Source organism: Astatotilapia calliptera, chromosome 22 (assembly GCF_964374335.1).
Source record: "Astatotilapia calliptera chromosome 22, fAstCal68.1, whole genome shotgun sequence".
NCBI lineage: Eukaryota > Metazoa > Chordata > Actinopteri > Cichliformes > Cichlidae > Astatotilapia > Astatotilapia calliptera.
Window position 1 is genome coordinate 16,908,367 of NC_137442.1, and position 27,126 is coordinate 16,935,492.

The 27,126-nt window shown below is 44.1% G+C and overlaps 1 protein-coding gene across 3 annotated transcripts in view; it reads left to right on the forward strand.

Moving 5' to 3' along the window:
- The window catches only part of jarid2b (jumonji and AT-rich interaction domain containing 2b), a 106,893-nt gene that overhangs the window by 26,448 nt on the left and 53,319 nt on the right, over positions 1–27,126 (forward strand). For 2 of the 3 annotated variants that reach the window (XM_026155637.2, XM_026155636.2), the window contains exon 2: positions 22,196–22,322. In XM_026155637.2, the coding sequence (XP_026011422.1) occupies positions 22,196–22,322 (127 nt within the window). Of the gene's footprint in view, positions 1–22,082; positions 22,102–22,195; positions 22,323–27,126 lie in introns of those variants that run through there. The other variant, XM_080296585.1, reaches the window with a different exon arrangement.

Genomic DNA, 27,126 nt, shown 5'->3' on the forward strand with positions numbered 1-27,126 from the left:
GGCTGTCAGGCTTTAAGTGTGTCTATCTGTGTAAGTGTGAGTCTGCACATGGGTTTGGACCATTTATGCTTAGGGCAGGGAGTTGTGGGCAGCTGAAGCATAAGGTGTCTCCTGAAGCAAGGGGGGCAGTGGCATTGGAAAGAGCTCTTCAAGACTTTTGATGCACCAATGCAACTTTGTTTTTATCTAAATTGACATCATTACGACTAAGAAAAGAAATGCATTTGACTGACTTTGTGCAGCCAATAACACCTTTTTGCACTTCCTCACACATGTTGGTCAGAACGCCCACAGGGGATGTGGCATGCTTTACACGGATAGCATTCCTTCTGACATGTACCATATAAGCTCATTCATTTCTTTCTTAGTTCTTTGGCTGATCTAAAAGAAAAGATTCTCCTCTGTGCCATCTGTGTTAAGTTCACATGTGTTTTAATCTAAATGAAAGTAGAACTCTGTACAGTTGCACTGTGATTGACCCTCCGAGGCCCATAATGGCCCCGGGTGCCCAGCAAGTTTGTAGTACTGTCTACTGTTTGAATAATATCACCACTTAGCAATAAATCAGGAATAAAAAAAACAGGCTATCAACATCTTTACTGTACTGTAGTGGCGGCTCTCAGCTCACCGTTTACCTCAGATGTCAAAATACCCAGTGTGGCACGATGAGGCTGTACAACTTTGTGAAAGGCTCACTTGAGTGAAGCTCACTGATGTCCAATAACAGTGATGCCGAGGGAGACAGGTGGGCAGATAGAACCAAATATCCACGGCTGGTATTGGATCGATGCTAGTGCGATAGTATCGAAGCTTTGTTTCTATCCTGTGTTCAGTATGTAGCCGTGACTTCTCGTAAATAAATGTCTTTTTTTGTTTTTTGTTAGGAAATGAAAACATATTTCGAACATGCACTATGAAAAATGTCTGAGCCTTTCTGTTGTATTTATAGCCTATGGCACATATAAACAACCCAAAATGCTTTAGAGACGGGCACATTTACGTTCCAGATCTCCAGAAAAACAGTTTCAAGATAGATGAAAATCTGTATTTTGTATTGGATTAATTAATTGTTGTGGAAAGTGAAACTGAGTGATTTAGTGGTCTTTAAAATGTGTTTGGAATTTGCAAACTGACGATTAAGCTCATAAACCATCACTGCTCGCTCTCTCTCCTACATAAGCTGTCTTCAGAAGTTAAGTATTGGTATCTGCATTACTGGCCTTGTATTTACTTAATATCCTGATATGCTGAGCTTTGCTATTTAAGCCTGATGATTTTTGCCACAGTGATCCAGCGTTGCAGAAACTTTGTAACATTTCTGGACTCTCATATGATGTAAGAGTGGAATCAAACCATTTATCAGAGGGGAAAGTGAGACTTTTGAGCTTAACTTTAGCTGGCATGATGTTGGTTTATAACCAGCTGCTGCTGTTCTAGCCGACTCGCTGTCAGCTGGAGGATTGCAAGTCTAACTGGTCAAATAAATGATTTAAAAGGGTAGTTGCGATGTAATGCGTTGACCCTGTCTGTCTGGACTGTGTTTTTGTTTTCTACCATGGCAGTATGCTGGTGAGAGACACAAAACTGAGTGTCTGGCAGGCTGGGGAAGGGCATGTTTTGGGGTTTGGAAACAACCAAACTTTGTAAAGGCCAGTGGCCTATTTGGCCCGAGAGCCTCAGGCTTCTCCCCAGCCAGCCCCGCCTGCCTCCAGCAATATTTACGACCATTTTTTGGCAGGTGAGAGCATCTGAACGAGCATTCGTGATTTGGCTCACATGTCTCCAACTGCCTTGTCTGGGCCGAGCAGAACGCCTCGCATGCTGTAGTTTTTAACACTCTGCTAATTGAGTCCCATTGAAGCAGAAGTTGGTTTGCCTTACAAAGCGACGCTCCCATACATATGGATTTTAAATTTTTTTATTTTTTTTTTTTATGTATACTCTCAGCAGTTTCCTCTGTTTAGAAAGCTTTATATCAGGAGAGAGGAAGTGAAATGTCTGCATCACTGTGAGTTTTGGACTTTGCTGAATAGAAAATTTGGGCCTGAAACTGAAACTGGCAGAACTGCAGAAACAAGCTCCACAAGTTTCCCTGAAACTGCTGAGAAATGGTGTCGGTTCAGACTCCTCAGGTCTGCACTGTACCTGAATTATTTCCAGCGTTCGTGTAATTTTAGTTAACAAATGTAACTGAAGGACAAGTCAGGACAAAGGCTTCTACTTTCTTTTTCCACTCACACATATTTAGCCTCGAGCCAGCAAATGAAAACGTGCGACAAATGTTCTACTTTTGTTTTAGCCGCTTCGCCTCGTCTCTGCTTCAGTCTTACTTTAATGTAAGTTGACAGTTGCTCTAAAAAGAGAAAGGGGAAGGACAGGCTGGTAGAGGTGGTGAGAATCTGAGAGGTGGTGAGACAGCATCTTGAGCTGATTCCATATTTCTGATGTCTTTAGCGTGTGTTTTTTTTTGTTCTTCTTCTATTTGAAAACAGCACAAAAAGCAGAGTTCAAATTGATTGCAAGTGGCGTGCAATTACGCCCTTGTATTTCGTCTGCTTCTCTGTACCGCTCTCCCCCCCCCTCCCCTCCCTCCTCTTTTTCCAATCCCTCGGTTATAAACGGCGGAGAAGAAATAAAACTGGCAAAAGGTTTCTCGCTGAGCAGCTACAGGAAAACGATTGTGAGCATTTGCTAACAGATCATCAGCTTAAATTAAATGGTACATTTTATGAGAGCTCTGTAAATCACGCAGCCCTGCTCAGGACGTTTTAAAAACACAAGCTTTGCTTTAAATGGTACGTTGGGTACAATTTAAGGTACTTACGCTTACGGCAGCTTATTTCTTGGAAGTGCTAAAAGGCGGGTGGAAAAACCACTGAGCCAGAAGTAATTTTTGACTGGAGGAGACTGGACCCTCATGATATAAATGTGTGTATCTGCTGTTGTCACTGTCAACAGACCGTTATATCGCACATCTGTGTGCGTGTGTGCGTGCGACAGAGATGTTAATCTGGCCAGAAAGCAACAGCTGACCAGCACTTTTCACATGCATCAGCTTCAACTTTCTATTCTCTCCCTCAGATACACACACCTGTGCTGTTCGTCTCCTGTGCATGTGTTTGTCTTGGTAGCTGCAGCACAGGACCTTAAAAGCCCCATGTTGTTCTCACTCTGTCGGCTGATTTTATGTGACAGGTGCAGTCCTCCAGGCGGGACAGAGCTTGAGCTTTTTTCTAAAAAATTTTTATTAAAGCACATGAATCAATTAAGAGGTGCGGCGCTCGCAGCGGACACGCGTGCACGCTCTTCATCGCTGCATGTAGAACCCTCAGCAGGAAAAGAGCTGATGTCAATATGAGCAGAGCAGGACTGGCTGGTATCAAGACGGGGCGTGTCGCGAGCAGCTGGGTGGGTGTCGGTTTCTAGGCTGGAGCGATAAGGCGAGGCGGTTTGGTCGATACTGTGGGTCCGCGTCACAAATGCAGTTTGGCAAGAAGGGCAGGCGACACAGGAATGGCTCATTTCTGCATAAAACTCGTATCTTTTCAGAAGTGGCGATGAGTCATTCACATTCAAATAGCCGTCTTGAGCCGATGCTGAGAAAAAGGCTTTATCAGTGCTTGGAGAAGTTACTACAAAGCGGGCCGCTTAATGCGGTTGTGAAGTTCCGATGGAAACATGCTGGCAAAATAAACCCCAGCTGAGTGCTGCGTGCCTGTTCGTTCCCATCGTTTTCACCCGTTTCAGACCTCTTTGTTGTTCCGTAACTGCAAAGTCAGGCTTCAGCTGTAACGTGGAGGGTTTCTCCCGTGTTTGTATGTGGACACAATTTAAGTGTCAGTTTGAAATTTCTCCCCGCTTCTTGGAGGGAAAGCATTTTAAGTGAAGAAGTGAAATATTCCAAATAAATGTACCTAATTCACGTTGCTTGTACATTAACAGGTCACAGCAAGCAGAGCGCACGCGCGCACACACACACACACACACACACCAACCCTTTCCCCCCTTCTCCTTCCTCCCCCCGGCATGCCGAGAGTCTGTGGCAGGTTAATAAAATAAACATACATCTACCAGTGGCAGTGGCAGGCATGTCAGGCTCCCTTAGCTGTCATCAGCTGTGTGTGTTTGTGTGTTTTGATGTGTGTGTTTGTGTGAGGTTCCCCCCCCCCCCCCCCCCCCCCTTGCACAGGCTGTCACTTTTAGCTGGGATGTCAAAGCTCTCTCTCTCTCTTTCTATGTGTACCCCTTCCCAAAGCACATTGCAGCCCATATGGGGTCGAGCATTAGCTTAGCACACTGTGTACCAGAGCAGCTAATGGCTGCTCATCACTGAGGGGATATTGTCCAGTTCTACTCTCTGGTTAAATGGTACATGTTCCTGTGGGAAAGCGATGTCCTTGATAGTAGTGAATGGCCAGAATACATCTATAGACCAGTATCAATTGCTTGTTCGTTTGTGTGCGTCTGTGTGTTTTCACGTTCATGTTTTAATGCTGTTTATACTTGTACATTTGACACGTCAATATATTCTTGGTTTAATGACCATTAGAGATTCTGGGGTTTTCCAAGGGTTAGTTAGCTACACATGTGACAGATGTGCAACATCTTTTTGTGAATATGGTCAAACATGCATTTTATGGCCTTCTAATAGTCTAAATATCTTCACCTTTCTCAAAGAGATCGACACTTATGACACCAAAACTTAGGAAGACTTTAAGATTTTTCTCTATTTGTTTCCTTGACATGAAACAACTTATTGAGTACTAAAGAAATAAAGTAATATTTAATTAATTAAATCATAAATGGAATGCAGACCTGAAACGCAGGTCTGTGCCAGATCTGTGGCGAATTGGTCCAGGTTTACTACGCCTAGTTATTCATTTTCTTCAAAGATTAACTAGTGCTGAAGTGTGTGTGTGTGTGTGTGTGTGTGTGTGTGTGTGTGTGTGTGTGTGTGTGTGTGTGTCCTCTAAAGGCTTTGTGGTGTAGGCCAAGCACAACACAGCTGCCCGCCCACCCACCCACCCAATCTCTCTTGCTCTCTCTCGTTTTCTCTCGCTCTTTGAAGTTTGTCCCAGTCCAGTAGAGTGGTATAGGGTCAGGATGGAGAGGAGGATTAACGAGGCCCCTGGTATAGACGGATGAAAGGATGGTGGGATGAATGGTCTTTATGAAGTGTTAGATGAGAGGAGGGAAGGCCAGGTGACGATGGCCAGTAGACTCTGGGTCTGAAGCAGACGCTGTGATTGAGAACCCAGATCTAAGGTTTAGATTAAAGACAGGATCAGTCCCTGGCAGCACTGATATCAGCACACCCGACGCCCCTCTCGGTGGCCTGTATTTACAGTAGTGTTTAATGTTTCTTTTTCACCGCCGGCTGCCGGGGGAAGGACGCACCAGAGACGCGTCGGTAGTTCGGAGTCAAATTAGAATGTAACTCATGCCTGCTCTCTCAGAGGTGATGGGCGCTGAGCGAGAGGATGATTGTGCCTCCTTTCGCCGGGAAGTTTTGACTTGTGTGGGGCCGGCCTCGTATTGGCCGCACACGGCGAGGTTTTCTCTGATTTCTGGATCAGGCTTGTTATCCACAAAAGAAATTCTCTGCTTTAGCATGCCACCCACCCCTACGGATTGTGTTCTCGCCACCGGCGCTAGAAGCGCGCGCGCTGAGCTGATGTGTGTTAGCGAGCGCACACGTGCCGCTACGCTGAAGAGTCCCCACCTTGCAGAGCCGTGCAGCATTAAACAGACAGTGATGGATGTACAGTATGATTGTTTATTTTGCCTCGCTGTCGGTGATGGATGAAGATTTGTGCGGATTTGAAAATGTGGGTGAAATATGGTGAGGAGTAGGAGGAGGAGGGGGGAGCTGCTTTTAAAAATCAACTTCCCCAGGGAGAGAAACGCCAGCAGGGCCTATAGGACAACCTTCCATCATACCCTCACCTTGTCTGAAATTAAATGCCCCCTCCCCCTTCCAGCAGTGCAGCAATAATTCAGCAATCACAATTTTATCACTGCCCTGTGGGACTGTCAACAATTATCTCCCCCCTCCTGTGGTGCATATTGTTTATATCAAAGAAACCAGCTGATTGTGCATATCGAGGAAAAGCCTTTTAATATTGGTCAGCCTGGTTTTTAAAGATGAACAAACGCCACTAAACAGGCCTCATCTTTTTGCTTTATCATCCAACGCTCGCAGAGGCGTACGATCCACCCGGAAAGGCGTGCCACGTCTCCTTGAAATCGTAAAAGATATCCACATTATATTTATCAGCTCTGAATTCCTTCATCCTTACAGGCCACCGCGTACAAAACTTCCTCTGTCTGCTGATGACAGCATCTGAGCAGCAAAACATTTCTAACACCCTCTTCAGTTACCGTCTCCCCCAAGAGGCCAAAAAGGAACCAGGGTGAATGAATAGAAAGGGAAACTCGAGACACAATGCCTACCTGTCCTCGCTCCCTCCTTTTTCTGCTACCAACTCCCCTGTGGCATCGCTTCATTTCCCTTTTTTTTTTTTTTTTTTTTTTCTCTTCTTTTTGCTGGCAGAAACTGTCTGACTCTTACGATTGCTTTCACACGGGCAGATGGCTCGAACGGGAGATTCTCCAGCTCAGACTAAAAACAAAACTGAACCCCAAACCCCCCCGATCTTCTCTGTGCTAATACATTTCTTTGTTTTGCTTTTTTCCCCTCCTTTTAAAAATTTTTTTTTTTACTCATAACAACAGACGCTTTGTTAGTCAGCCAGTTTTTGCAAACCAGGCTTTCCCTTTTTCCTTTTCTCTCATCTTCTTCCTCCCTTTCCTCCTCTCACGCCACGTGGCCAGGACGGCTCACCGATTCCAGCACGCATTTGAAGACAAAAGATGACAATTTTCTGCGTCTCTCTTGCTTTTAAGCACCGGGAGTTTGAGCACGTTGCACATCATTAATGAGGCAGAGGTTCGGTGCCAGGTGAAAGTTTGCAGCTGCGATCTAAAATTGTGCCAAGAGTGCTGCGGTAGCCACAGTGTTCACATTCAGAGCATGACTTGAAAATATTGATTATTATGCTGTGACCAGCTGGAACCTGAAGAGATTAATAAAGATTACACTTTAAGCTTTACTCAATGCATTTTTAGAAAGTTCAGATCTGTGGTTTGAACGACTGTAATATAAAGTTGCTTAATATGAACGATTGGAAAGGAATCCAGGAGTCCCAATTTCACCTTGCGTTTGGAATTAAGAACCATGTGATCAAAACCCCCTTGCAGGCAGAGGATTTGCTCCCCCATCAGCAACTGAAAGGGACCTCTTTCTTTTCTCTGCCTGCTCTTCCACAGCACTTTGTCATGTAAAGAGGCCCTTATCTGCCTCTGGTTGGGGGTAAAGGGGCCAGAGAGGAATAGCTGGCCGGATCCCTGGGGCCACCAGAAATCGACGCATGTTAAATGAGTGACTGTGATTGACGGGTCCTTTTGAACAGAGTGACTGAGACCCACCCACTGACGTGACTGCCGAGAGGTCAACCTTAACCCCCACCTCTCTGGCCACCTGCTTGCCCTCGACCCTTGACCTTTTTAGCTGGACTTTTTTTTTTTTTTTGTGGGATATGAAATCAGTGTGGCGCTTAAACCACACGTGGTCTTTGATTGATTGGAAATTAGTTGCTTATTTCTGCAAATAATCTTTTGTTAATATTATAGCTTTAATTTTCTTTCGGCATATTGACCATATGTTTACATTTTGTGGTTTCTGCTTAACCTTATGGTACCAATTAAAAAAAAAAAAAAAAAATGCATATAACTAAATGTTCCAGAAAATAAATTCTCACTTAGCCCAGGTACTCCACCTCTCACCCACCTAGGCGGGTCGCAGGGGGTGTGCTGTGCTGTCTGGTGCTGTGCTCGCCTCCTTGAGCACTGCATTTGTTTAACCACGTCTCGTAAAAGGATGGCCAACAATGACAATTTAATGGACGAAACGAGGGCAGGGAAGTGAAGCGATTTCACAAGGTCTGATTTAATTTGCCTCATTCGGACTAAATTGGGGCACGGTGTTTGGGTAAATAAACAAGATGCATCTGGACTGCAATAAATAGTCAAGTGGCGAGAGGTCGTGTGAGTAGGAGGTTGCGTAGATTTTTCCATTCCCCTGTGAATGGCTCCAGATTGGTCACAGAGTGCTTTTGTAGCACTTTGCCATATTTATTTACGGCTTGCTCTCACCATTTCACTGCGTTTTATTTACTCTCCTTACTGTGTTAGCTGTTTCAAAGTTTGTCGGGATTGAAGTATGAGATTGTTCTCACTCTGGTGCACTTCAGCCTACTTGCTGGATATCGCCGCTAATTAAGAATTTTCCAGGATAGTCACGGCTGCCTATTCTGAAAGTTTCATGATTGAGTTGGTTTTTAATGTCAAATTCTGCAAAAATGTAATTGGTGTATAGCGTATATCCTTTTTTTAATATGTGACTATATGTGGTTAATGCCTGAAGTACTTGCAAGTGTACGTCCAGTGCAAATCCCCCGTGTGTGTGTGTGTGTGTGTGTGTGTGTGTGTGTGTGTGTGTGTGTGTGTGTGTGTGTACATGAGTTACTTGAGAAGCTAACAGACAGCGTTTCAACACATGCTTCCTCCCATTCCAAGTTTGTCTTTGATTACCTCACTAATGAGAAGAGGCAACAAACTAAAAGCAGGCCTTAACTATTGACTCATCAGAGCCTATGCATGTTTTTTCTCTGAATTGCTCAGCTGATGTCAGCCCCTCCCCCAATGCAATGCAAGCCTATGTGTGCACACAACATGCTCATTTCCATAAGGAAAATAGTTCGGTAGACTGGTTCAGAGCCAGAGGGTGATTATTTGTTTTGTTAAATTGGGTAATTAACTTGCCACCGAGCTGGTATTTGTAGCTCATTCAAAATAGTTTGATTCATTTTTTTTTATTTAGCAGTATAACACTGCGAAAATAATAGTTGTTTATGAAATAATAGAGAAATTATTGGCGAGTCGTCAAAAATGCCACTAACTACACAAGGCTTGAATAAACATGTTGCATGTAATCTGAACTGGATTTCTGCTAGCAGACGTTCAGGTTTCTTGGCGGATGGGTACAGGATAGGATTTAATGTATTCCTCTTTGTAGGTGACAAGGCGTGTGCTCTTGACTTGTATAGATTCTTTGAGTCATCTGTAAGCTATATTTGAATACATATGATTACCTACAGACAATTTTCTTTATGTGACTTTTATATATAGCTTTTAGGCCTACTTCTACTTCTTTTTGTTCCCCAGCTGTCCAGTTTCCTCAAATCCTTTTTAAGCACACACTGCACAACCATCCTGAAATATACTTGGAGCTTGAAATTCCCATAAGTCTGTGTTAAGTTGCTTAATAAACACAAATATGATCAGGTAAGAGTACTGTCTCAAGAAAAATGCTGAAAGACCTTCAGAAAGCCTGCAGAACTATTGCTCAAGACCACCTTTAAAAAAATAAAGTACAGTAAGAAAGTCCTGGAGCAAAATATAAATAAATGAGGGGTGGTTTAAGAGTTTTTCACAGCGCTGTAGCTGATAGGATAAAGGGATGGATGCGCACCTTGTGGCCTTGACTGTGTGTGTGTGTGTGTGTGTGTGTGTGTGTGTGTGTGTGTGTGTGTGTGTGTACACACATAGCAGGACACAGTTTGTCTGTAATGATCGAGACAAGCTCTTTTATAATGTGAGCCTTTAAGTCCTTCAGAGATGATCTGTGTGTGTGTACAGTGTCAAAAGAGCTGTGTTGCAATGGGCTTGTTAGCGAGATTGTCAGCCAGAGAGAGACTTGACCTTACATGGTCTGTACAAGCTATTCTGTTGTTGCTGTCATCAGCCCCACTCACGCTAGTGGAAAATGGGTCTCTTTACTTTGAAAAGCAGTCCTAGCATAGAGACTTAAAAAACGATCGGTGTCACGTTGTTTTTCCCAAAACAAGCTTACTTTGCGTAGAGGTGAATTGCTAAATTGCTACAGTCTTCGTTGTTGTTTGTTGTTTAAAAAAAAGACTGTTTTTATTTATGTGTTGTTGTTTTGTTTTTATACTTTAAAGGAATCTTGTTAATGGTAGTGGTATTGTTGAGTACACCAGTGGGAAGTTGTATCTGCCAATCTTAGGAATTTGCACGTCCCTGTGAGAGAGTAAACAAGACCCCCATCAGACGTCAAACCCAAAAGAAGAAAACCTCTGAGAGAAGCTCGCCCGAGCTTTTTATGACTTAGTATGTTCCATGTAGGCCTGCAGTGTTTTTTGTTTTGTTTTTTTTAAATGGGACTTTGGATCTTTAGCCAATATTTTGTCATGTTCTCATCCCATCTCAGCTTGGTTTGTTTATGGTCTGGATCCTCACGCCACCTACCACTACAAGCAGCTACATGCAGGCTCCCGTAGCCACACACCACACCCAGAGCATGTCTGTGAAGTTGGATACACAAAGTCAGACTAACCCTCAAGTGACTTACCCACAAGTGTGCAAACGCATCAGGGCCAACAGAGGGCAACTCAGGACACACACTCACCCCACCTCCTGTCTGGCTTGCTCCTTTGCCCGCGCGGCCCCACCAGCCGTCTGCCAACAGGCGGGTTAATATTGCTACCAGCTGCAGAGGGGGTGATGCCAACCAATGCCACCCGGCACCAGGCCCAGAGTGGCCACACAAGAGCCTCTCCTCTCCTCTCGCACAGATCCAGGCCATTTCAGGACTGCCATCCATCCTAATAAATGACACTGGGCAGTGTATTACCTAGCATTGCGGCATGCAGTAACAGAGGGGGGGGGGGGTGCATGACAGACTAGCAAAGAAAAGCAGGCCTTCCATCACTCCTTTGCTTGCTCACTTGTCTCCTACACCTTTCCTAGCAACGCATCTCTGAGTCTGGCAAGTTGCTTTTGTTTTTTGTTTTTTTTCCCCCTCTTCTTGTTAGTTTGTGTCATCAAAACTGCTGCAAAAAACTCGACTTATCCTTGTATGACTATAGAGGTTTGCATAAGGATGCTGAGCAAGGGTTTCAAGGTAAACATCGCTAAGGTTGTAGAGGGACCACTGTACACACACTCACACTTTGGCACAGTATGTGATGCCTGTGCTGACTGAAACCGTTCTCGCACATGAACTTGAGGGAACTGAGAAGCTTCCTGACTAGCGCAAGAAAGCAGGACACAATATGACCTCTCACAGACTATTAATACAGACTGTTGCTTGCTGTGCAGAGCACAGGACAGTCAGGCCTCGCGCAGACTTCGTACCAGGGAGTTGTCAGGTTTAAGATCCATGTGACTGCGTCGAACGTTTTCATTCTTGCGAGCCGTTTTTCACACATGCGCTGCAGTGTGAAAAACTGCTCGAGTCAAAAAGGATGTAGCGCAGAGGGCGAGCCAAAAATCACGGTGTTACATCATCGCTGGACGGTTTCCACTGTCTAAAAGTAATAACAGTAATTTTGTTTGTGGAACAGTTTTGTTTTCGAATACAGCAATTTCAAACGCATTAGGTGATTTCTGAGTGTCGACCAATGGCCCTTGATTTCACTGACGAGGCTCACTTAATCTTCAGCGGATGCAAAATACTATCTCTCAAAAAGATCTCTGAAAAGTAGGCAAGTTTCTAAACCCATTTTATTTTAACCCACAGGACTGCTTTTTTTCCTTTTTTCTTTTTTAAATTTCAGAACAAATTGTCACAATACCTAAAAATGGTTTGTGTAGAGTGGCGAGTGTGAAAGCACATGAGCATTGAAGGTGTGAAAAGGGATATTTTAAGTCACTTTTGTAGCTACAATGACCGCATCTGACTTCATTGACCAGCCTGGGCCAAGGCTACCACTGTAGTGCATCAGCACACACAAACACAAGCTTTTTAAAGCCTGAATCGACTCACTTCACAACAAAAGGCGCTACCTTTTGAGCATATTAGATGGAAGAGATGCAAGAAGGGGCCTTAAAGATGAGCAAAGCAGGGTCAGAGGTCATCCACATTTGTTGAATTTGAAGAGATGCAAGCAGAATTCAGATAATAAAAACTTTTTTTAAATGTAGTTGTCTCTGTGATCAGCAAGAGGTTCTTCTACTTCTACTTCTTCTACTTCTTTATTGGTATCGGTCTCATACCACGTAAATACAGTAACAGTATTGCTGATTCCAATATTGATGCTTTTAACCTATAAAGGCCGCTTATGCAGTATGATGTATAGACTTGTTAATTTGTGAATTCTGAAAATGTTTTAATAACCACTAAATCGCTGTAATCTTTCATTTTCACAATAATTAGCTAAGGCAAGTAAACACACACCACAAAACTGTTATTTTGGAGACCTGGAATGTAAAAACGCCTCTCTTAAAGGCACTTTGTGTGAGTTTCTGATGTTTTACTGTGCTATAGGCTATAAATAAAACTGATGTGACATTTCCCCGAGTGCATCTTTGCAGCATTATTTATTTTTTAATTTCCAAAAGAATTTTATTAAACACAGTTCAGTGAACAACCTACTGAACTTGGAGGATGGAAAGAGAGTATTGATCCTATCGCACTAGTATCAATCACAATACCGATACCAGCGTTGGTATCGATATTTTCGATATCTGAGTCCCCCCCCCCCCCCCCCCCTCCCGCCGACCTCCAGTATTCATCCGGGTTGATCTGACCCCTCTCTGGCAATGCACACATCATGTAACTTTTCCTTTATGTGGGCAAGTCGTGCTCTCTTTCACACGCTCAATATCCTTTCAGTGCCATAGCTGTGGAAAGGTGGTGGTGGTGGTGAGGGATTAATGTGTCTTTTCTAGTAAAAGCAGCTCACCGTGCCTGTGCAGAATAAGACCAAATGAAGTTCGTGCCTCGGGGTATGAGTTGTTGTTTTTAAAGTAGACCCCGTTCTTGATGGCACTTGTGTGCTTCTTCCTGTCTGATTGTTTACAGCTTTACCGAACTGGATTCCAGATGTAATCCTGTGGTGCTCTCTCAGAGCGTGGCTATGTAAGGCTAACACGGAGAAAACAAAACAAAAAGTCTCCCTGAGGTGTTGCCCTCACAGCAACTTGGTTTCCTACAGAAGACGTCTTCCCCCAGTAGCAGACGGGTGCTGCATAAACTGACCAAAGGCTGGTGGTTTTCTGTGTATTCGTACGAGGCCTGTGAGCCTGCAGGCTGTTCCTGTCAGACGAGGCATGAGGCTAATGAGGTTACTGTGTTTCCTGTTTCTGCCTTCCTGTCCCCTCCTTGTTTGTAGGAGGGGGGGGGGGGCTTCAACTCTGTGGCACGATATGTCTATACAGTCTAATGTAGGCCTACCGTTTCTTCATGCATATGAGAATACCTCATGTGAATTTGCGTGCACGGGACATGCACATCAGACTGCAGCAAGCATTTAGCACTATTTGTCTCTAGCAGTATCATAAGAGCTCGTAACAGCACTAGAATCTGTCAAATTAAAGCTGGCGGCTAGTAAAAGCTATGGGCTGCATCACTGCAGTTAAACGAATAAACCGAGGGAGTCGTGTTTCTGTCTGTCTGCTGTTTTTTCAGTTTGTTTTGGTTACTCATCTTTGGCGACTTGTTCATGATCATCATCATGCCTAGTTAGTTTTTGACCCTAGAGAGCATTAAATCATTCGAAAAACCAATTATGAGAAACCAAATTTAGCACAAGCTTCTATATGATCAATCTTACAAAACAAAGTGTCGTGGTAGCTGGCAAGCAGCTGCGCGACGAGGCTAACGCACACCTGTGGAAATGATCCCACTTTGCATTTTCCCTCTGGCATTTACATCGATTATCTAACAGAGTTAACTAAGATTCCACTCATCATTTCATAGGATTACTTTGGCCTGGAAGGTTTTTCTGTTCTCATTTAAAGTCTGTGTCTGTAAAATCTTACAATAATTTTCAAGAACTGTTCTGACTGCCTGATACCTTACCCATCCATCTGCTTTGCGGCCTCATACAATCTTACATCTTACGACACTTTCTTACCATATTTTCAATGATAAATGCACACGATGGCTTTCATAATCACGCACTCGGCAACTAGTGTCGAACATTCTGATCGGAACCTAAGAGCACATTTCCTTAGTTAATGAAGTAAGCTGTTGCCATTGATAAGAAGCCATACCTAATGTCTGTGTGTTTTGAAATGGAGCTCTGTTGGATGCGATCAGCAGCAGATTCTTCAGGGATCCTGGCGGAACAGCAGGGCGACGTAGCAGCCGCCGTGATGAATGGCAGCGTGTTGGGTAGCGCCGTTGATCAGAGCTTACTGCACGTGACCACAGTTGGAGAGCGTGCGTGTGTGTTTGTGCACGCGTGGTGTACAGAAATGAGTTAAACCTCTGGTCAGCGGCGTGCAGCCAAAGTGAAACTGATATTGTGACAGAGTTGGAGAGTAAATGTGTTGAATGAGGCTGTTATTATTAAACGAGAGCCATTTGTTGTGCAGTCTGTCAGATCAAAGAGGGAAAGTCTGCACACTGGTGTGTACATACACACGCGCACAGTGTTTTGTTTTTTTTGTTTTTCTTTTAATATTATATCTTAATGCACAATTCCTATCATGAGGCATTTTGATGTGTTTTGGCCTATTGTAAGGCCAGACGTGGCTCAGCGTGGCTCAGCCTACCAAATGTAACTTCACAGTATGAAGAATGTTCCTCATCTGAGCCCTAAAAGCCATGGCAACAAGGCTGTGAAGCCACTGCAAAGTTGATACCACGCCACTCCTTGAACATTTCACTTTATGAGAGACACTTAAAATTCCCTCAGCAGCAGTTCTGCTGTCCTGTCTCAGCTTGGCGACAGTCAAAGCTTTGAGTGCAGGTTTTTTCTTTTTTCGGCTAATGCTCCTCCAGTGTGGTGTGGTATGACGCGCACAGAGTAGAAAACCTACAACTCCTTCCACATGCTGTTAGGAAGCTTGAGTCGGTGTTCCAGGATATAGAAGAATTAGGCTAACGGCCCAGAATTCAGAAGAGGCTTCACCTGCTCATGTAGCTGGTGCTGCTGGAATTTATGTAATATTATGTGCTGTTTCTTCTTCTCTGCTTTTTCATGGTTGTTTGAGGGTCATTGGCACATGCCTTGTAGGAGTACCGGTCCTTTTTTTTGGCATGTTAATGTGGACTGAAGTAGATGCAGAAACGAGGTAAATTGCCCTCCATCCATGAGAAGCAACATTTTTATTTAGTGGGCTTAATGGAGATGCACACAGACACACATACAGGCTCTTCAAAGCTCTGTGACATTTATTTCTTTCAGTCAAATTAAGGTGTGTGTGTGTGTGTGTGTGTGTGTGTGTGTGTGTGTGTGTGTTAAAAGCTCCCACCCTCATTCCATCTCTCTCTCTCTCTGTCTCACTCTCCGTGCTCCACTTTTACCAGCCTGATAGCATTTAATGCTCGACAGGGCTGAATAGCTCTGGCAGTCTGTCACTTACGTGCACTCAGATTCAGACGGTGCGTGCGTGCGTGAATGTGGAAATGCAGACAGCTGATATGATTGACAGCGGGGAGACGCAGGAGGTTGGCGCGCGTCTCATACCGAGCCCGGCTCAGCACGAGCGGCCGTCGTGACCAGACGGAAGGCATTTTGTTCTCGTGGAGAAACGTTGATCTGCTGAATGTCGACAAAGTGACGTTCAACAGCATTTCTGCCCACGGGAAGATCTCGATTTTTAAAGTCTTCACGTTATCACAGGAGGCATCTTGTAGTCTTTGTGCATTTGTTTCCTCTCTCTTCTTCTGCAGATGGAAATACTCTGAAAGTGCTAGGGCTATCCCAGCATGACTAGTTTAAAGGGAAGAGGGAAGGCCCCTTTGGCTGTACAGATGTGCGTGTGTGTGCACACAGACACACATTCCATTGCAGTGAGCTTGTGGTATAATGAGGCGATTATATAGGGCCCCTTGTCCCAGGCAACCCCCGAAACCTTGTTCCGTTCGGCTATTCTCTGAGGTCCAAGCTGAGCTAAGCATCCGGTGTACTTGAAGCTGTAAGGGAAGTGGGGACCAGGATGTAGTTAGGATCGGAATGTAAATTTTCAACACAAACACATGCTTCATGCTTAAGGAAGCTGGCCTGGTTTTAGTTGATCTTGCTGATGTAGGATGAGGACAAGTGGGATTTTTAGGGAACAGCTGCCACTGTTTACACTCGACGTTGGAAATAAGCTTCAGAAAGGCAAAATAAGTTTTCTAGTTTTTCTTTATTTTCTTTTTAAGTGAATCACTGCACTGCTTAGATACTGCATATGTATCCGTCACTCACAAGGAGTCCCAGCAGTGCTCAGTCGGACATAATTTGAACCTTTTGCAGCCTCATCAGTACTCCCATTGCCACTCTGTCGCTGGTTTTTGTCTTTTTAATGGGTTAAATGTTTCAGATCCAGAAACGCTTGGTCATGAATGCGAGAGAGGCCCCAGTCATGTATTTGGGAATTAAATAATTGTTATCAACGTCATCTGCACTGCTTGTGAACCCTCAGCAGTCGAGTCCTTGCAGTCATCTGGGGACCATGTGTTAGTGGTAAGAAAGCTCAACATGTGCAGAAAGGAAAAGAGATGGGTAGTAGTGGTGTAGGGACCGTCCCCGACTACTAGAAAACAAAATCCCAGGCTCTGCTAAAATAGCATTTCTCCTCCATCTATCTGTCCTGCTATTGCTCCGTCCGTGCTCCAACAGGAAATGTGTTAGAATAACAGATTTTTTTGGGCCAGTTTTGTAGAGTGGATCGCAGCTTGCGCATGGCCCACATTCCTCTGCTGTGACATCCGCACAGTCGGCAGCAGCACAAAGCTATTTATAGAACCGCTAGCTTGTACACACGCACGCACACCCACACTTGCACAGAAATGTATGCACACGCAAGTGTGCGGATTTATACGTGCGGTAGACTGAAATGCTAACGAGTTGTGTTCATTCAGTAGTGGTGTCGCTTACATGTAGCTCTCTTGTGTTTTTAGTTATTCATGAGTTGTATATCATCTTGATGATAAAAAGAGAAAGCACGTATTGGGTTTAATCATCTCTTCTGTAGCAGCACCAGGGATAAACAGTGAGTCTCTGTGTTAAAGGCAGCTTCTGTGTGTGCGTATTTTGCTTCATGTTGTAATAAGTAATTTCTCTCTCTCACACACACACACACACACACACACACACACACACACACACACACACACACACACACACACACACACACACACACACACACACACACACACACACACACTTACTTCTAAAAAAAGTACTTAACAAAACACTGGCAAAGTACAGCTTTGAGTTTTTGGCACTGGGGTATTTTTATACTGGTAATGAAATCAGACTGGGCTGGTGTTCAACATGCTTTTGTTGTGCGAAATGAATCCATTGTTTGCGTGTGATATTTTAATATGGGAGTTAAATATGGTCTCTGAGGAGATCTGTATTGTCACCGTTTATTCCCACTGAATGCTCAAGTAAAAATTTTTTTTTTTCTTTCAACTTTTTGAGTGGATGCCCAGAAGATTCAGAACCCCATCCTCCTCTCCAACTCTCTGCCCCTACCCTGGTGTCTTACACCACATTTAGAACATGTGTTCAGTCTCCATTCTGGGTTATTGGATTTGCCTGCTTTGCAGAGAGGAGCATTTGAACGGGGGCTGGACTTATGAAGTGGAACCGGCGCCACTTTTTATCCAGCTAATGAGCTGGTGCTGATGCAGCGATGGATGTAATCCTGCGCAGACTCTTGAGGGCTTATGCCTGGCACAGTGCAAGACTGCTTTTAAACATTTGCGCAGTTCTGTTTATACACCTGTGTTGACCGGGATTATTCGGTTGTTGGCAAAACTCTAGTTTTGCCTGGCTACTGCTGCCCACCTTTAAGATGGGCTCCAGTTATACTTTGAGCCGTTTAAGCCAGCTCCAGGATAATGTCAGGAAATGGAGCAGAAAAAGTATTTTAAGAAGCCCAGTGGTTAAGCTGTTTTTTCTTTCCTTTTAGAGCTGTACTTCATACTTAAATTGAGAGCAACATCACAGGACATAAGAGATGTAATGATCTTATATGACACACTTTTTCATGCGCATTATCCCTATGGATGCTTTAAACCTATCCGCCTGCATTTATGTGTATCTGTGTGTGTTTTGTAGGATGGCTTACCTGTGTATTACAAAAGAGTTGGGGGTGGGGTTGCTCGGTGACAGTAAGCGCACAATTATCCTGAGGCATCACTTGGTTATACATACGCACTGTGTGCACCGAAAAGGTCCCCGCGCTCATTAGTGGAATTCCACTAGCCTGGTGGGAGCTAGTTGTAGGGTAGATGTGTGTGTCAGTGCCAGGTAGCTCTGTGTAAAAGCGGTCTCTGAAGAGTTCTGGCAATGCCTCACAAGCGCAGGCGCACACATACGTGCACACGCACGGTGTGCTGTGTTTGTCAGGGAAAGTGAGGTGCAGCTCGTTTTGGTTGTTTGAGTAGATGTTTCTCTTCTTGTCTCATGCTAAGCTTGTCCTCTGGTAACACGATGTATATGGTTATGGAGGGTTTCTGTAATGCTGACCAACATTTTGTCAAACACGCACACATGCAGGCAGGTTCTTGTGATCAGAAGGCCCATTTTTGTCTTGGGTCAGAAAATGGCTGTGGAAACGTGTTTAATTGAACTCGTGCAGCTATGAGCAAGTATTGGGAAGTTTTAGGTTAGAGCAGTTGCAGCGGAGCACAGCTTTAACCGTCACTTTTTTTCTTTTCGTTTCTCCCCTCGGTAAAAAGTCGGTCAGCATTTCTTCCCTGCATTTTTTTCCCCCCCAGTCTCGCATGTGTACACAGTGCAGGAAATATCTGTGGCAATCTGCCAACTACTGTGAGGAAACCACAGCGAAACAGAGAGGAAAAGAAATACAGATGAACTTTAAGGTCATTTTTTTTTCTCCCAATGCAGCTGTGTCTGGTGTTTTTGTGTGTGTGTCGAGCCATAGAATCTGTATATGAGAGCATTTGTAACCCTGAGATATACTGTCAGTGCTGTGTGTGTGTGTGTGTGTGTGTGTGTGTGTGTGTGTGTGTACATTTGGCCTTCTGCCACACCATGGAGGGAAAGAGTGCTAGTGAGCTGTCTAGGTAATTGGTGCTTACCTGGCAGGCTTTTGCACACATGCACACACAGACACACTCGCATGCACACACAGTGAATGGATTAGATGACATTAACTACAGGAGAAAATGGCATAATTGAATACTTCCCACTATCTGTCTCTCTAGTGTGTGTGTGTGTGTGTGTGTGTGTGTGTGTGTGTGTGTGTGTGTGTGTGTGTGTGTGCGCGTGTGCGCGCACGCGCAACAGTGTAATGAGTGACTGCACGTTACGCCCCCAAAAAATACCCGATCACCCTCTGTCAGAGGCTGCGAAGCATCAGTGCACTGGGAGGTCTGCTTGCATGTGTGTGTGCACATGCGAGCGTGTGTGTGTGTGCACGTGCAAGTGTGTGTCTTGTATAAAGGCAGACATGGCTGTCACCCACCAGCTCCATCATGTGCAGACACTCAGGTTTTAATATTTGCCCACCTTTCCCCTCACCAGCTCTTGAGGCCTTTCCCCGAAGGGTCCCCGGGCAGACCTCAGAAATCAAAACAAAGGCAGGAGCTTATTTTTATCCACCGAAGAGACGGAAACAACAAAGAGAATCTTCAGTTTTGTCAGTGTTACAGTCGTATCAACAGAAAACACTCAAGATATCTCTGCGACCTTTTAATAAGATTTAAATTAGACACCATATCGCTGAAGTTGGCATCTGGCCTGTAATCCAAAATTTGTACTGTGCTGGCTTATTTCTTTTTCCTTTTTAAATAAAGTTGTGTAAAGGCAACCCACCACTTTCACACTATTTTCTGCTCCTTCCTATCATATCTCAGTTGCATGTTTGATTGTGTGTAGAGAACATTTCCGACCCCAGGAGTCGGAAACAACGGGCTTATTCACTCGCCTGTGGGAGAATCCATACCAGTAGGATAAGATTACATCGCTCTCTATCTTCCACGCACACAGAAGTACAGTTTGTGTTCCCACAGCTCGTCATCTTTACTCCCCTGCTTCTGTTTTTTCTTTCCTTTTTTGGACTTTTTATTTATTTATCTTTTAGAATTTGTTTTAATACTATCGTTGTTATCTTGCAGCAGTAAAACAGTTTGATATGAGTGTTATTATAATTTTTTTTCTCGATGTGGAATTTTAAATATTTATTTTTAAAATAATGCACCCAATAATGCAGTGTCCGCCAGCCACTTAGCAGGGCCAGCTCCAGTGGTCTGAGTCAACTGGATGAACAAACAGTGTGCTCCCACACAAGTCTGCCTCTTTACATTTGACTCAGACAGAAGGAAATGTGCTTGCTGAGATGGGTCGACAGGACTAGAAATGTGCTTTTAATTCAGATAATTAGCATACATTACGTTTTTTTTTGGTTACATAAAAGCAGCAAATGTTTTCTTTTCTGATACTTAACAGCTGAAAACCACTCGCCCCATGACTCGAGTAGAGAAAAGCTATTTCCAGCTTCCATTATTTATTAATACCTCTTTGTTGTTGCGCATGTCCTAATCTCATTTCCTTTAGTCATTAGCGTTGTTCGACATCAAACACAGCTGTCAGAGCAATGAGTTTAAGCAGCAAGGGAGGAAAGAAGTATGGTGATTGCTGTTGGACACTCACTAAAGACCCTTTTAAGAATGCTCTTTGCGCTGGAATATTTTTTTCCAATAAGCCGTTAAAACTCTCAGTGCCAGCAATGAGTGTTTCCAATAACTTTCCCTCCATGTGCTGCAAATTCAACCATCTTGTGTTTGTTGCCCAGACCGAGTTGAATGGGTCATGTCTCGGAGAAGGATGTGCGCGTGCGTGTGTGTGTGTGTGCATGTGTGACTCCTGGTGACCTCTTTTGACAATAACAACTTTTGTCTCGTTCTCACTGGGAGAGATTAGCAACGCATAAACTCGCAGTCCCATGATGCCTTTTTCATTTGCTTCCTACCTATTCATCGCTTTAATGCTCTCCGATCACGGCGTTGTGGGGAAAATGCGACCCCTTAATGTATTGTTATGCAAATGTGTTGCCCCGTGTGTAAGCTAATGCTATGTTATGCTAATAGTGTGTCATGCTAATGTCACTATGTAGTGAGAGATGTTGGGGAAGGATGCAATAAGAACAATATGGAAGGGAGTCCCCATTGTACTCGGATCTTTTTATTTGTTTTTTCTCCTCTCTTTACTAAATCTATCATAACTCCTCACACATTAGCACAGCCGTCACCCAAAACTCGGATTATTTATCTGATGTTCTTCTTGATTTAGCTATATTTAGTTTGTATTGTAAGCTAACAGCTTTAACTGTTTCTCCACTCTGTTAGGTCATTGTTACATTGCTAACGCCATATTTTTAGCTAAATAATTTACAAGTTTCATAATTTTATCTTATATTATTACAAATATCCACTGTGCCTTGCTAATACATTCGTTTGTTTATCCACAGTGTTAGCTAAAAATTTCAACTTTTACAAGTACTTTAATCAAACTAGCCGTTTTGTTCTGTTTTGACCATCTGTTTAAAAAAATTGCATTCCTTATTTCTGCGTTAACTATTCATAAAATAATTTATAATTAGTTTTCAGTTTTCATTGTCTAATTGTAATAGCTTGTTCATAGTTTAGCTAAAAAAACAACTTTTTTTCCCCCCTTAAGTAATTCCTTAATTCTTGGTCATTTTTGGAGTTTTTATGCTACACTGAATGTGCTGAGTAATTATGTGGTTATCTCCTCATAAAAATGTGAAAATGTACAGACTTTGTTGACGTTAGTTTTAGCTTTCTTTTGTTTTGAGACAAATCTAAGCCTGGCTGCCCTGTGAGCATTTCCTGACCTTGACCTAACGCCACACTACTTTGGAAGTTCTGTTGCCCTGCAAAAAGAAACAAAGGAAATGGCCCGCCATAAACAGCTGTCCAACTTACAAATACTGTCTTTTATTATGTGCTTTTCATGTTCTTGTCTGCCAAGTTTTTTTTTTTTTTCTTTCCAAAACATGATGTGAACAGAAACAGAGTTAATGGTTAGAGAAAATGGGGAAATGCACATTGCTTGTGGTTTTTCTCTGCGATGAGGGCTTATACTAATCCATTTTCACCCTCTTGATATCTTCACAGGATGACAGTGATGGGATCCCGTGGTCGGAGGAGCGGGTTATGCGAAAGGTGCTTTACCTCTCCCTAAAGGAGTTTAGGACTGCACAAAAACGGCAGCTGGATGGGGATGGAACCACAAACTCTAATGGTGGGTTTAAGTCCACCTCCTTAATGCTCTAAGGAGAGCATTAAGGAGGTAAATGCAATACTGCATAGCTCATCTTTGCACTAACGTTTTCTTTTGTTACTGTCTCTGGGTTGGGTGCTACAAAAGAGCAGATTGAGTAGATGTGTAGGTGTATACTGTACAGCAGTAATACTTTGCTGAATTAATCAGTGTTAAAGTGTGAAATAAGGTAAACTGGCCTATTTGTTCACATCAGCAGCATTCAGTAAGTGATTATACATATGCAAGTTTGCTGTATACTACAGATTAACCCTTAAGCACACAGGACTGGCTGTTTTGTTAATGGAATTGAGAACTCTTGGAGAACTGATTATCTTTCTCTGTAGGTTAAAACCTTTTGCAGGGACTTGTTGTGTTTCTACTGCGGGGACAAGGGTCTAAATAAAGGTCCAGAGAAATGACTTAGATCCTCAAAATAACCCATCTGAAAATTCAAGGACTTGGGTTTGCTGAAACTGCTCCGCTCCAGTCCATTAGGTGGTAGTCATGCAAAAACGGTGGTAATAGGATAGAAAGTGAGGCACAGGTGACACTTCTACACCACCTCCAAAGATCCCCAAACCAAAAGGTACGAGTGCGAGAGCAGGGATGTTTTTAGTAGAAACACACAAAGTTCCTCCAAGGTTCCTACTCAAGGATAATGGTTCCTCTAGTGGAAAAGTCCCGTTTGTGCTCTTTATGTAGCTGATGACTTTGCAAAGAGAGAAAAACAAATGAAACCAATTAGTGTGCTGTTAACAGCTTGCCACAGTAAAAAGAAACTGTGCAGAAGGTGTGCGAAGCTGAAAACTGTCACGCTGTTGTGACAGAATCAGAGGCAAAGAATGGCTGCAGTCATGTTTTGAGGGGGGGAGATGTCACAGTTGCTAGTTTGTTTGTTTTTTTTGTTTTTTTTTTTCATTTTCATTCATTATCCTTTTTGTTTCTGGTCACTGGGCCGTCTTTCGGGCCAGTGTCACATCCTCAAAGCTGAAAGCATTTCCCTCTTGTTTATAAAAAAGTTGTTTGTGCATCAAACACAAGGACACAGATGAGGTCTCCAGCAGTGCCACACACAACAAAACACGTGTATAGGTGTTGTTAATTCCACCTCCACTCAATAGCTTTACACATTTACACCCATCCTCGGGTCAGGGCTCATTAAAACACGAGCCTATCAGAAGCCTTAACTTGAGTTAATACCCGAAATTACTTACTAAAGACAGAAATCCAATCCCATGGTCGAAGCCTGCTCCAGAAACAGTTGAGGGAATTTGTGTGTTTTTAAAAAAAGAGAGGCTGAAACGACATGAGAAGAGTGAGTGCACAGGGGGGATGAACAGCTTGTTTTGAACCAAGCTGCCACCATGTCTTTGTTTGACACTGGTGTTCCTACACACACATACACTCACACACACACACAAAAGCCCTTAGCCAGCCAACAGCGGTGATTTGAACTTCACACGTGCCTCAGAAGCTATTCTCAGTTGACATTAACAGAACCCAGACGTGGAAAGAAAGAAACCAGGAGGGAAAAAAGAGCCTCTGAAAGTTCACGCCCAGTCTTCCAGCTCGGCAGAAAGAGAGACGGGCATAAACGGGGAGGTGGGAACCTCTTTTGAAATGTAGCTTATTCCTTTTCCTCGTTTCTTATTTTTGCCATTTTTTCTTTATTAAACACAAAGATTAAAAAAAAAAAAAAAAATCCTTTAGTGTTTCTGTCCATAGTGGTTCTGAGTGCCACCCCCTCCCTCCCCTCCTTGTGTGCCAGTACATCTCCGTGCGTCTGTCTGGCATCTCATAGCTGCCACTCCAGAGCTCCTCAGGGCCTTTTAAGCCGCCGCGGGTAGCTGACCTTATCGCCTGAATAAAAATGACTCATTAGAAAGCGTTGGCAGCCTGTCGCACCGGGGGTAACGACAGCAGCCCGCACTGACACAAAAGGGAGTCGGGCTGAATAGACGGGACCTGCTGTTTTAGAGCACCGTGGGTTAGCGAGGATTTGGAGGCAGTGCGAGCGGCACAGTTTCCTCTCTCGCACAGACATTGTGGTGAAACTGTCAGCCATTTTGGAGGATCACACTCAGCATGCACTACATCCTGAATGGGCAGCCCCTGCTGTTTTAGAGGACTGCGGGTTAGAGAGACTGGGCATATTTTGGGGCCAGACATGTGCCGCACTTTTCAGCCTCATGCAGGCGTCGTCGTCTGTGTGGAAGTATCAGCCATTTTGGATAGGACATTGATGAAATGATGCAAGGCAGGAAATTCCTTGCTTATTTACTTAATTGACAAAAAAATTTAAAGAGCGAAATTTGTAAAACTGATTATTTAAACTGAAAATGACAAACAGTCCATTTTCTTGGACTGGCATTTTCTTTTTAATCCCAATGACAGAACGCTGAAAAAATCAAGCTTTTCAGAGTGTTTTTGTCAATGGACGATTGAATTCATGTTATTTCAGATCTGATTGAAAGCGTGGCATCTGGTCGTCATCAAACCAAGCTTCTAAAGCAGCTTTTTGCCCCTACTTTGGGCATCTCTCCATCCCCATCCCCTCTCCCTTTCCTCTCTCCTCCCTCCTCCGTCACTGTGTGGCAGCAGCTATCTATTTTAGAGGGAGGTGTGGCGGCCTGTCAATCAGCCGCACGTGCCGGTCTATCTCCCGCCCACCCCAGCCTTCTCCCTGTCCATAACCAGTAATCATGCCATCTCCCCAGCCACTTTACCTTTTGCTAGCTGGCAGCCGTCCGTCTGTGTCCATCACACTTCCTGCCTCTCGTGCCTCCTTCCCTGCATTATTTATCAAATAGCATTATGCCCTTCTGCATCCCAGCTTCTGCTCATTAATCCACGCATCGCAGCCACATTCTTTCTCTTTTTTCCTTCCTACTTTTCCCTATCTCCCTCCATCCATTTGTCCTTCCGTTTGTCCCCCCCACCCCCCTCCTCCAACGCAGGGTTTCCATTACACATCAATAGGACTCTGGTTACTGCCTTCTCCGCGAGCTCCTGTCTCCTCTCTCCCGCCTGCTGCTCAATCTCCTCGATTATGTATCTCCACGCCCACAGTCCCCCTTTTTTCTCCCACAGCTCCTTTCATCTGTCTCCGTCTTTCTCGGCATCTACCTCCCGTTTCCATTTTGTCCTTCCTGTACTCTGCCCCTTCTGTCCCAAGTATCTACGCTACCTGTCACCCTAACCCTCTCACCCTTTTCCCCTTCCCCGCCCCGTTCTTCCGCCATTTGCCACCCTTCAGTCTCCTCTTCTTCTGACTCGTCAAAGCTATCTCTCTGTAGCCACATCCCTACCTCGCTATCTCGCTTACACCCACCCTTTCCTTTCCTCTCTCTCCATTTCCCTGAGTGCTATTGATGGAGGAACTGGCTGCTGGCCAAATTCCAGGAGGCGCTGAAGAGAGGGCTCCCTGTTTGCCCATTTCTCCGACTGTCCCCCCTCTCTCTCGCTCTCTATTTTCTTTTTTTCCCCTTTCTCGTCTGGCTGCCAGTCTCACGACTTGTTGTTCCTACCCGTTTTAATGCACATCATGGCCTTTCCCTCAGCTCTCAGTTTGCTGTCTCTCTGCTGTCTGTCTGCATTTCCCGTGCTGCCACCCGCTTGCACGTCCAGAGTGGCAGCCCGTGGCAGCTTGAAGCACTGTGTGGGACCTCTATTCTCTCTCTGGTGATAAGATGCCGGACAGAGGACGACAGATGAAGGTATACCAGCACAGACAGGGAGGTGGTGATAAAAGAAAATCACGGTAGCTGGAAGAAGGCGAGTTTGGATTTCAAGCGAGGCTGAGAGATTGTGTCTACTCGGCCCTCTCGCGCTTTCCCACAACAGTTCGAGCCATGATAGTGTCCATTCTTTACCTTTGATGCTTCAGTTATAGCCTTGAACAGCACAAAAGCAGATGCCGTGTTACAGAAATGCACATAGTTGCGAGCTTTTTGTTCTGGTTTGTGGTCATAGCTGCACTATGAGGTCTAATTTTAGAAGGAAGAGCACTATATTTGGGGCTATTTCAAATCCCATTGCCAGGCAGTAAGTTTTGGTATGTGCTTCTACTCTCAAAAAAAGAGTCTGGGAATGGATAATACAAGGAGTTTTCCTGCAATAAAGCTGCCCATCTTTTTTGTTTTACTTTATCCCACACTTTAATTGTATACAGGCACGGAGGGCTACTTGAATAAATAGCATAATATGGAATTTTAGGAAGTCACCAGACAAATTACTCCCATACGTCTGCTAACCCATTTGTTTTTCTTTTCATAGCTGTATTTAAGGTCTTTATTGGATTCTCTGTCTGATACCATATCTTTGATTTTGCACATGCAGCTCTTGTTCATGTATTCTTTGTTGTAAGGACACATTCTGCCCCTGATTGTCTCCATCTTTTTTTTTTTTTTACTTTGTGTGATTTTTCCCATGGCATGAATGTAGTTATAGCTCTACTTAGTACTGCAGCTTGCGCTCTCTTCTCAGCCCCATCATTCGCTTCCTCCCATCCTCTCGAGATGTTGAGGTGAGCACCACGCGGCGGATCCGATGGGCTTAGTTAAGCATGCCTAAAATCTGATTAGACCCCACCTATTTCCCAATAGGACCAGCCATTGGAATGCCCCACTGGCCTGGTCCTCAGGAGCTCCAGGGGCTTGAGTTTAGGACCCTCCCCTCTTTCTGCCACGCTTGCCCATCCCCGGCCCTCTTTTCTTTTTTTTCTTTTTTTCTTTTTTTCCCCCAAGATGCTCCGTTCTGCCCCTCAGATGGGCACTCATGTGCA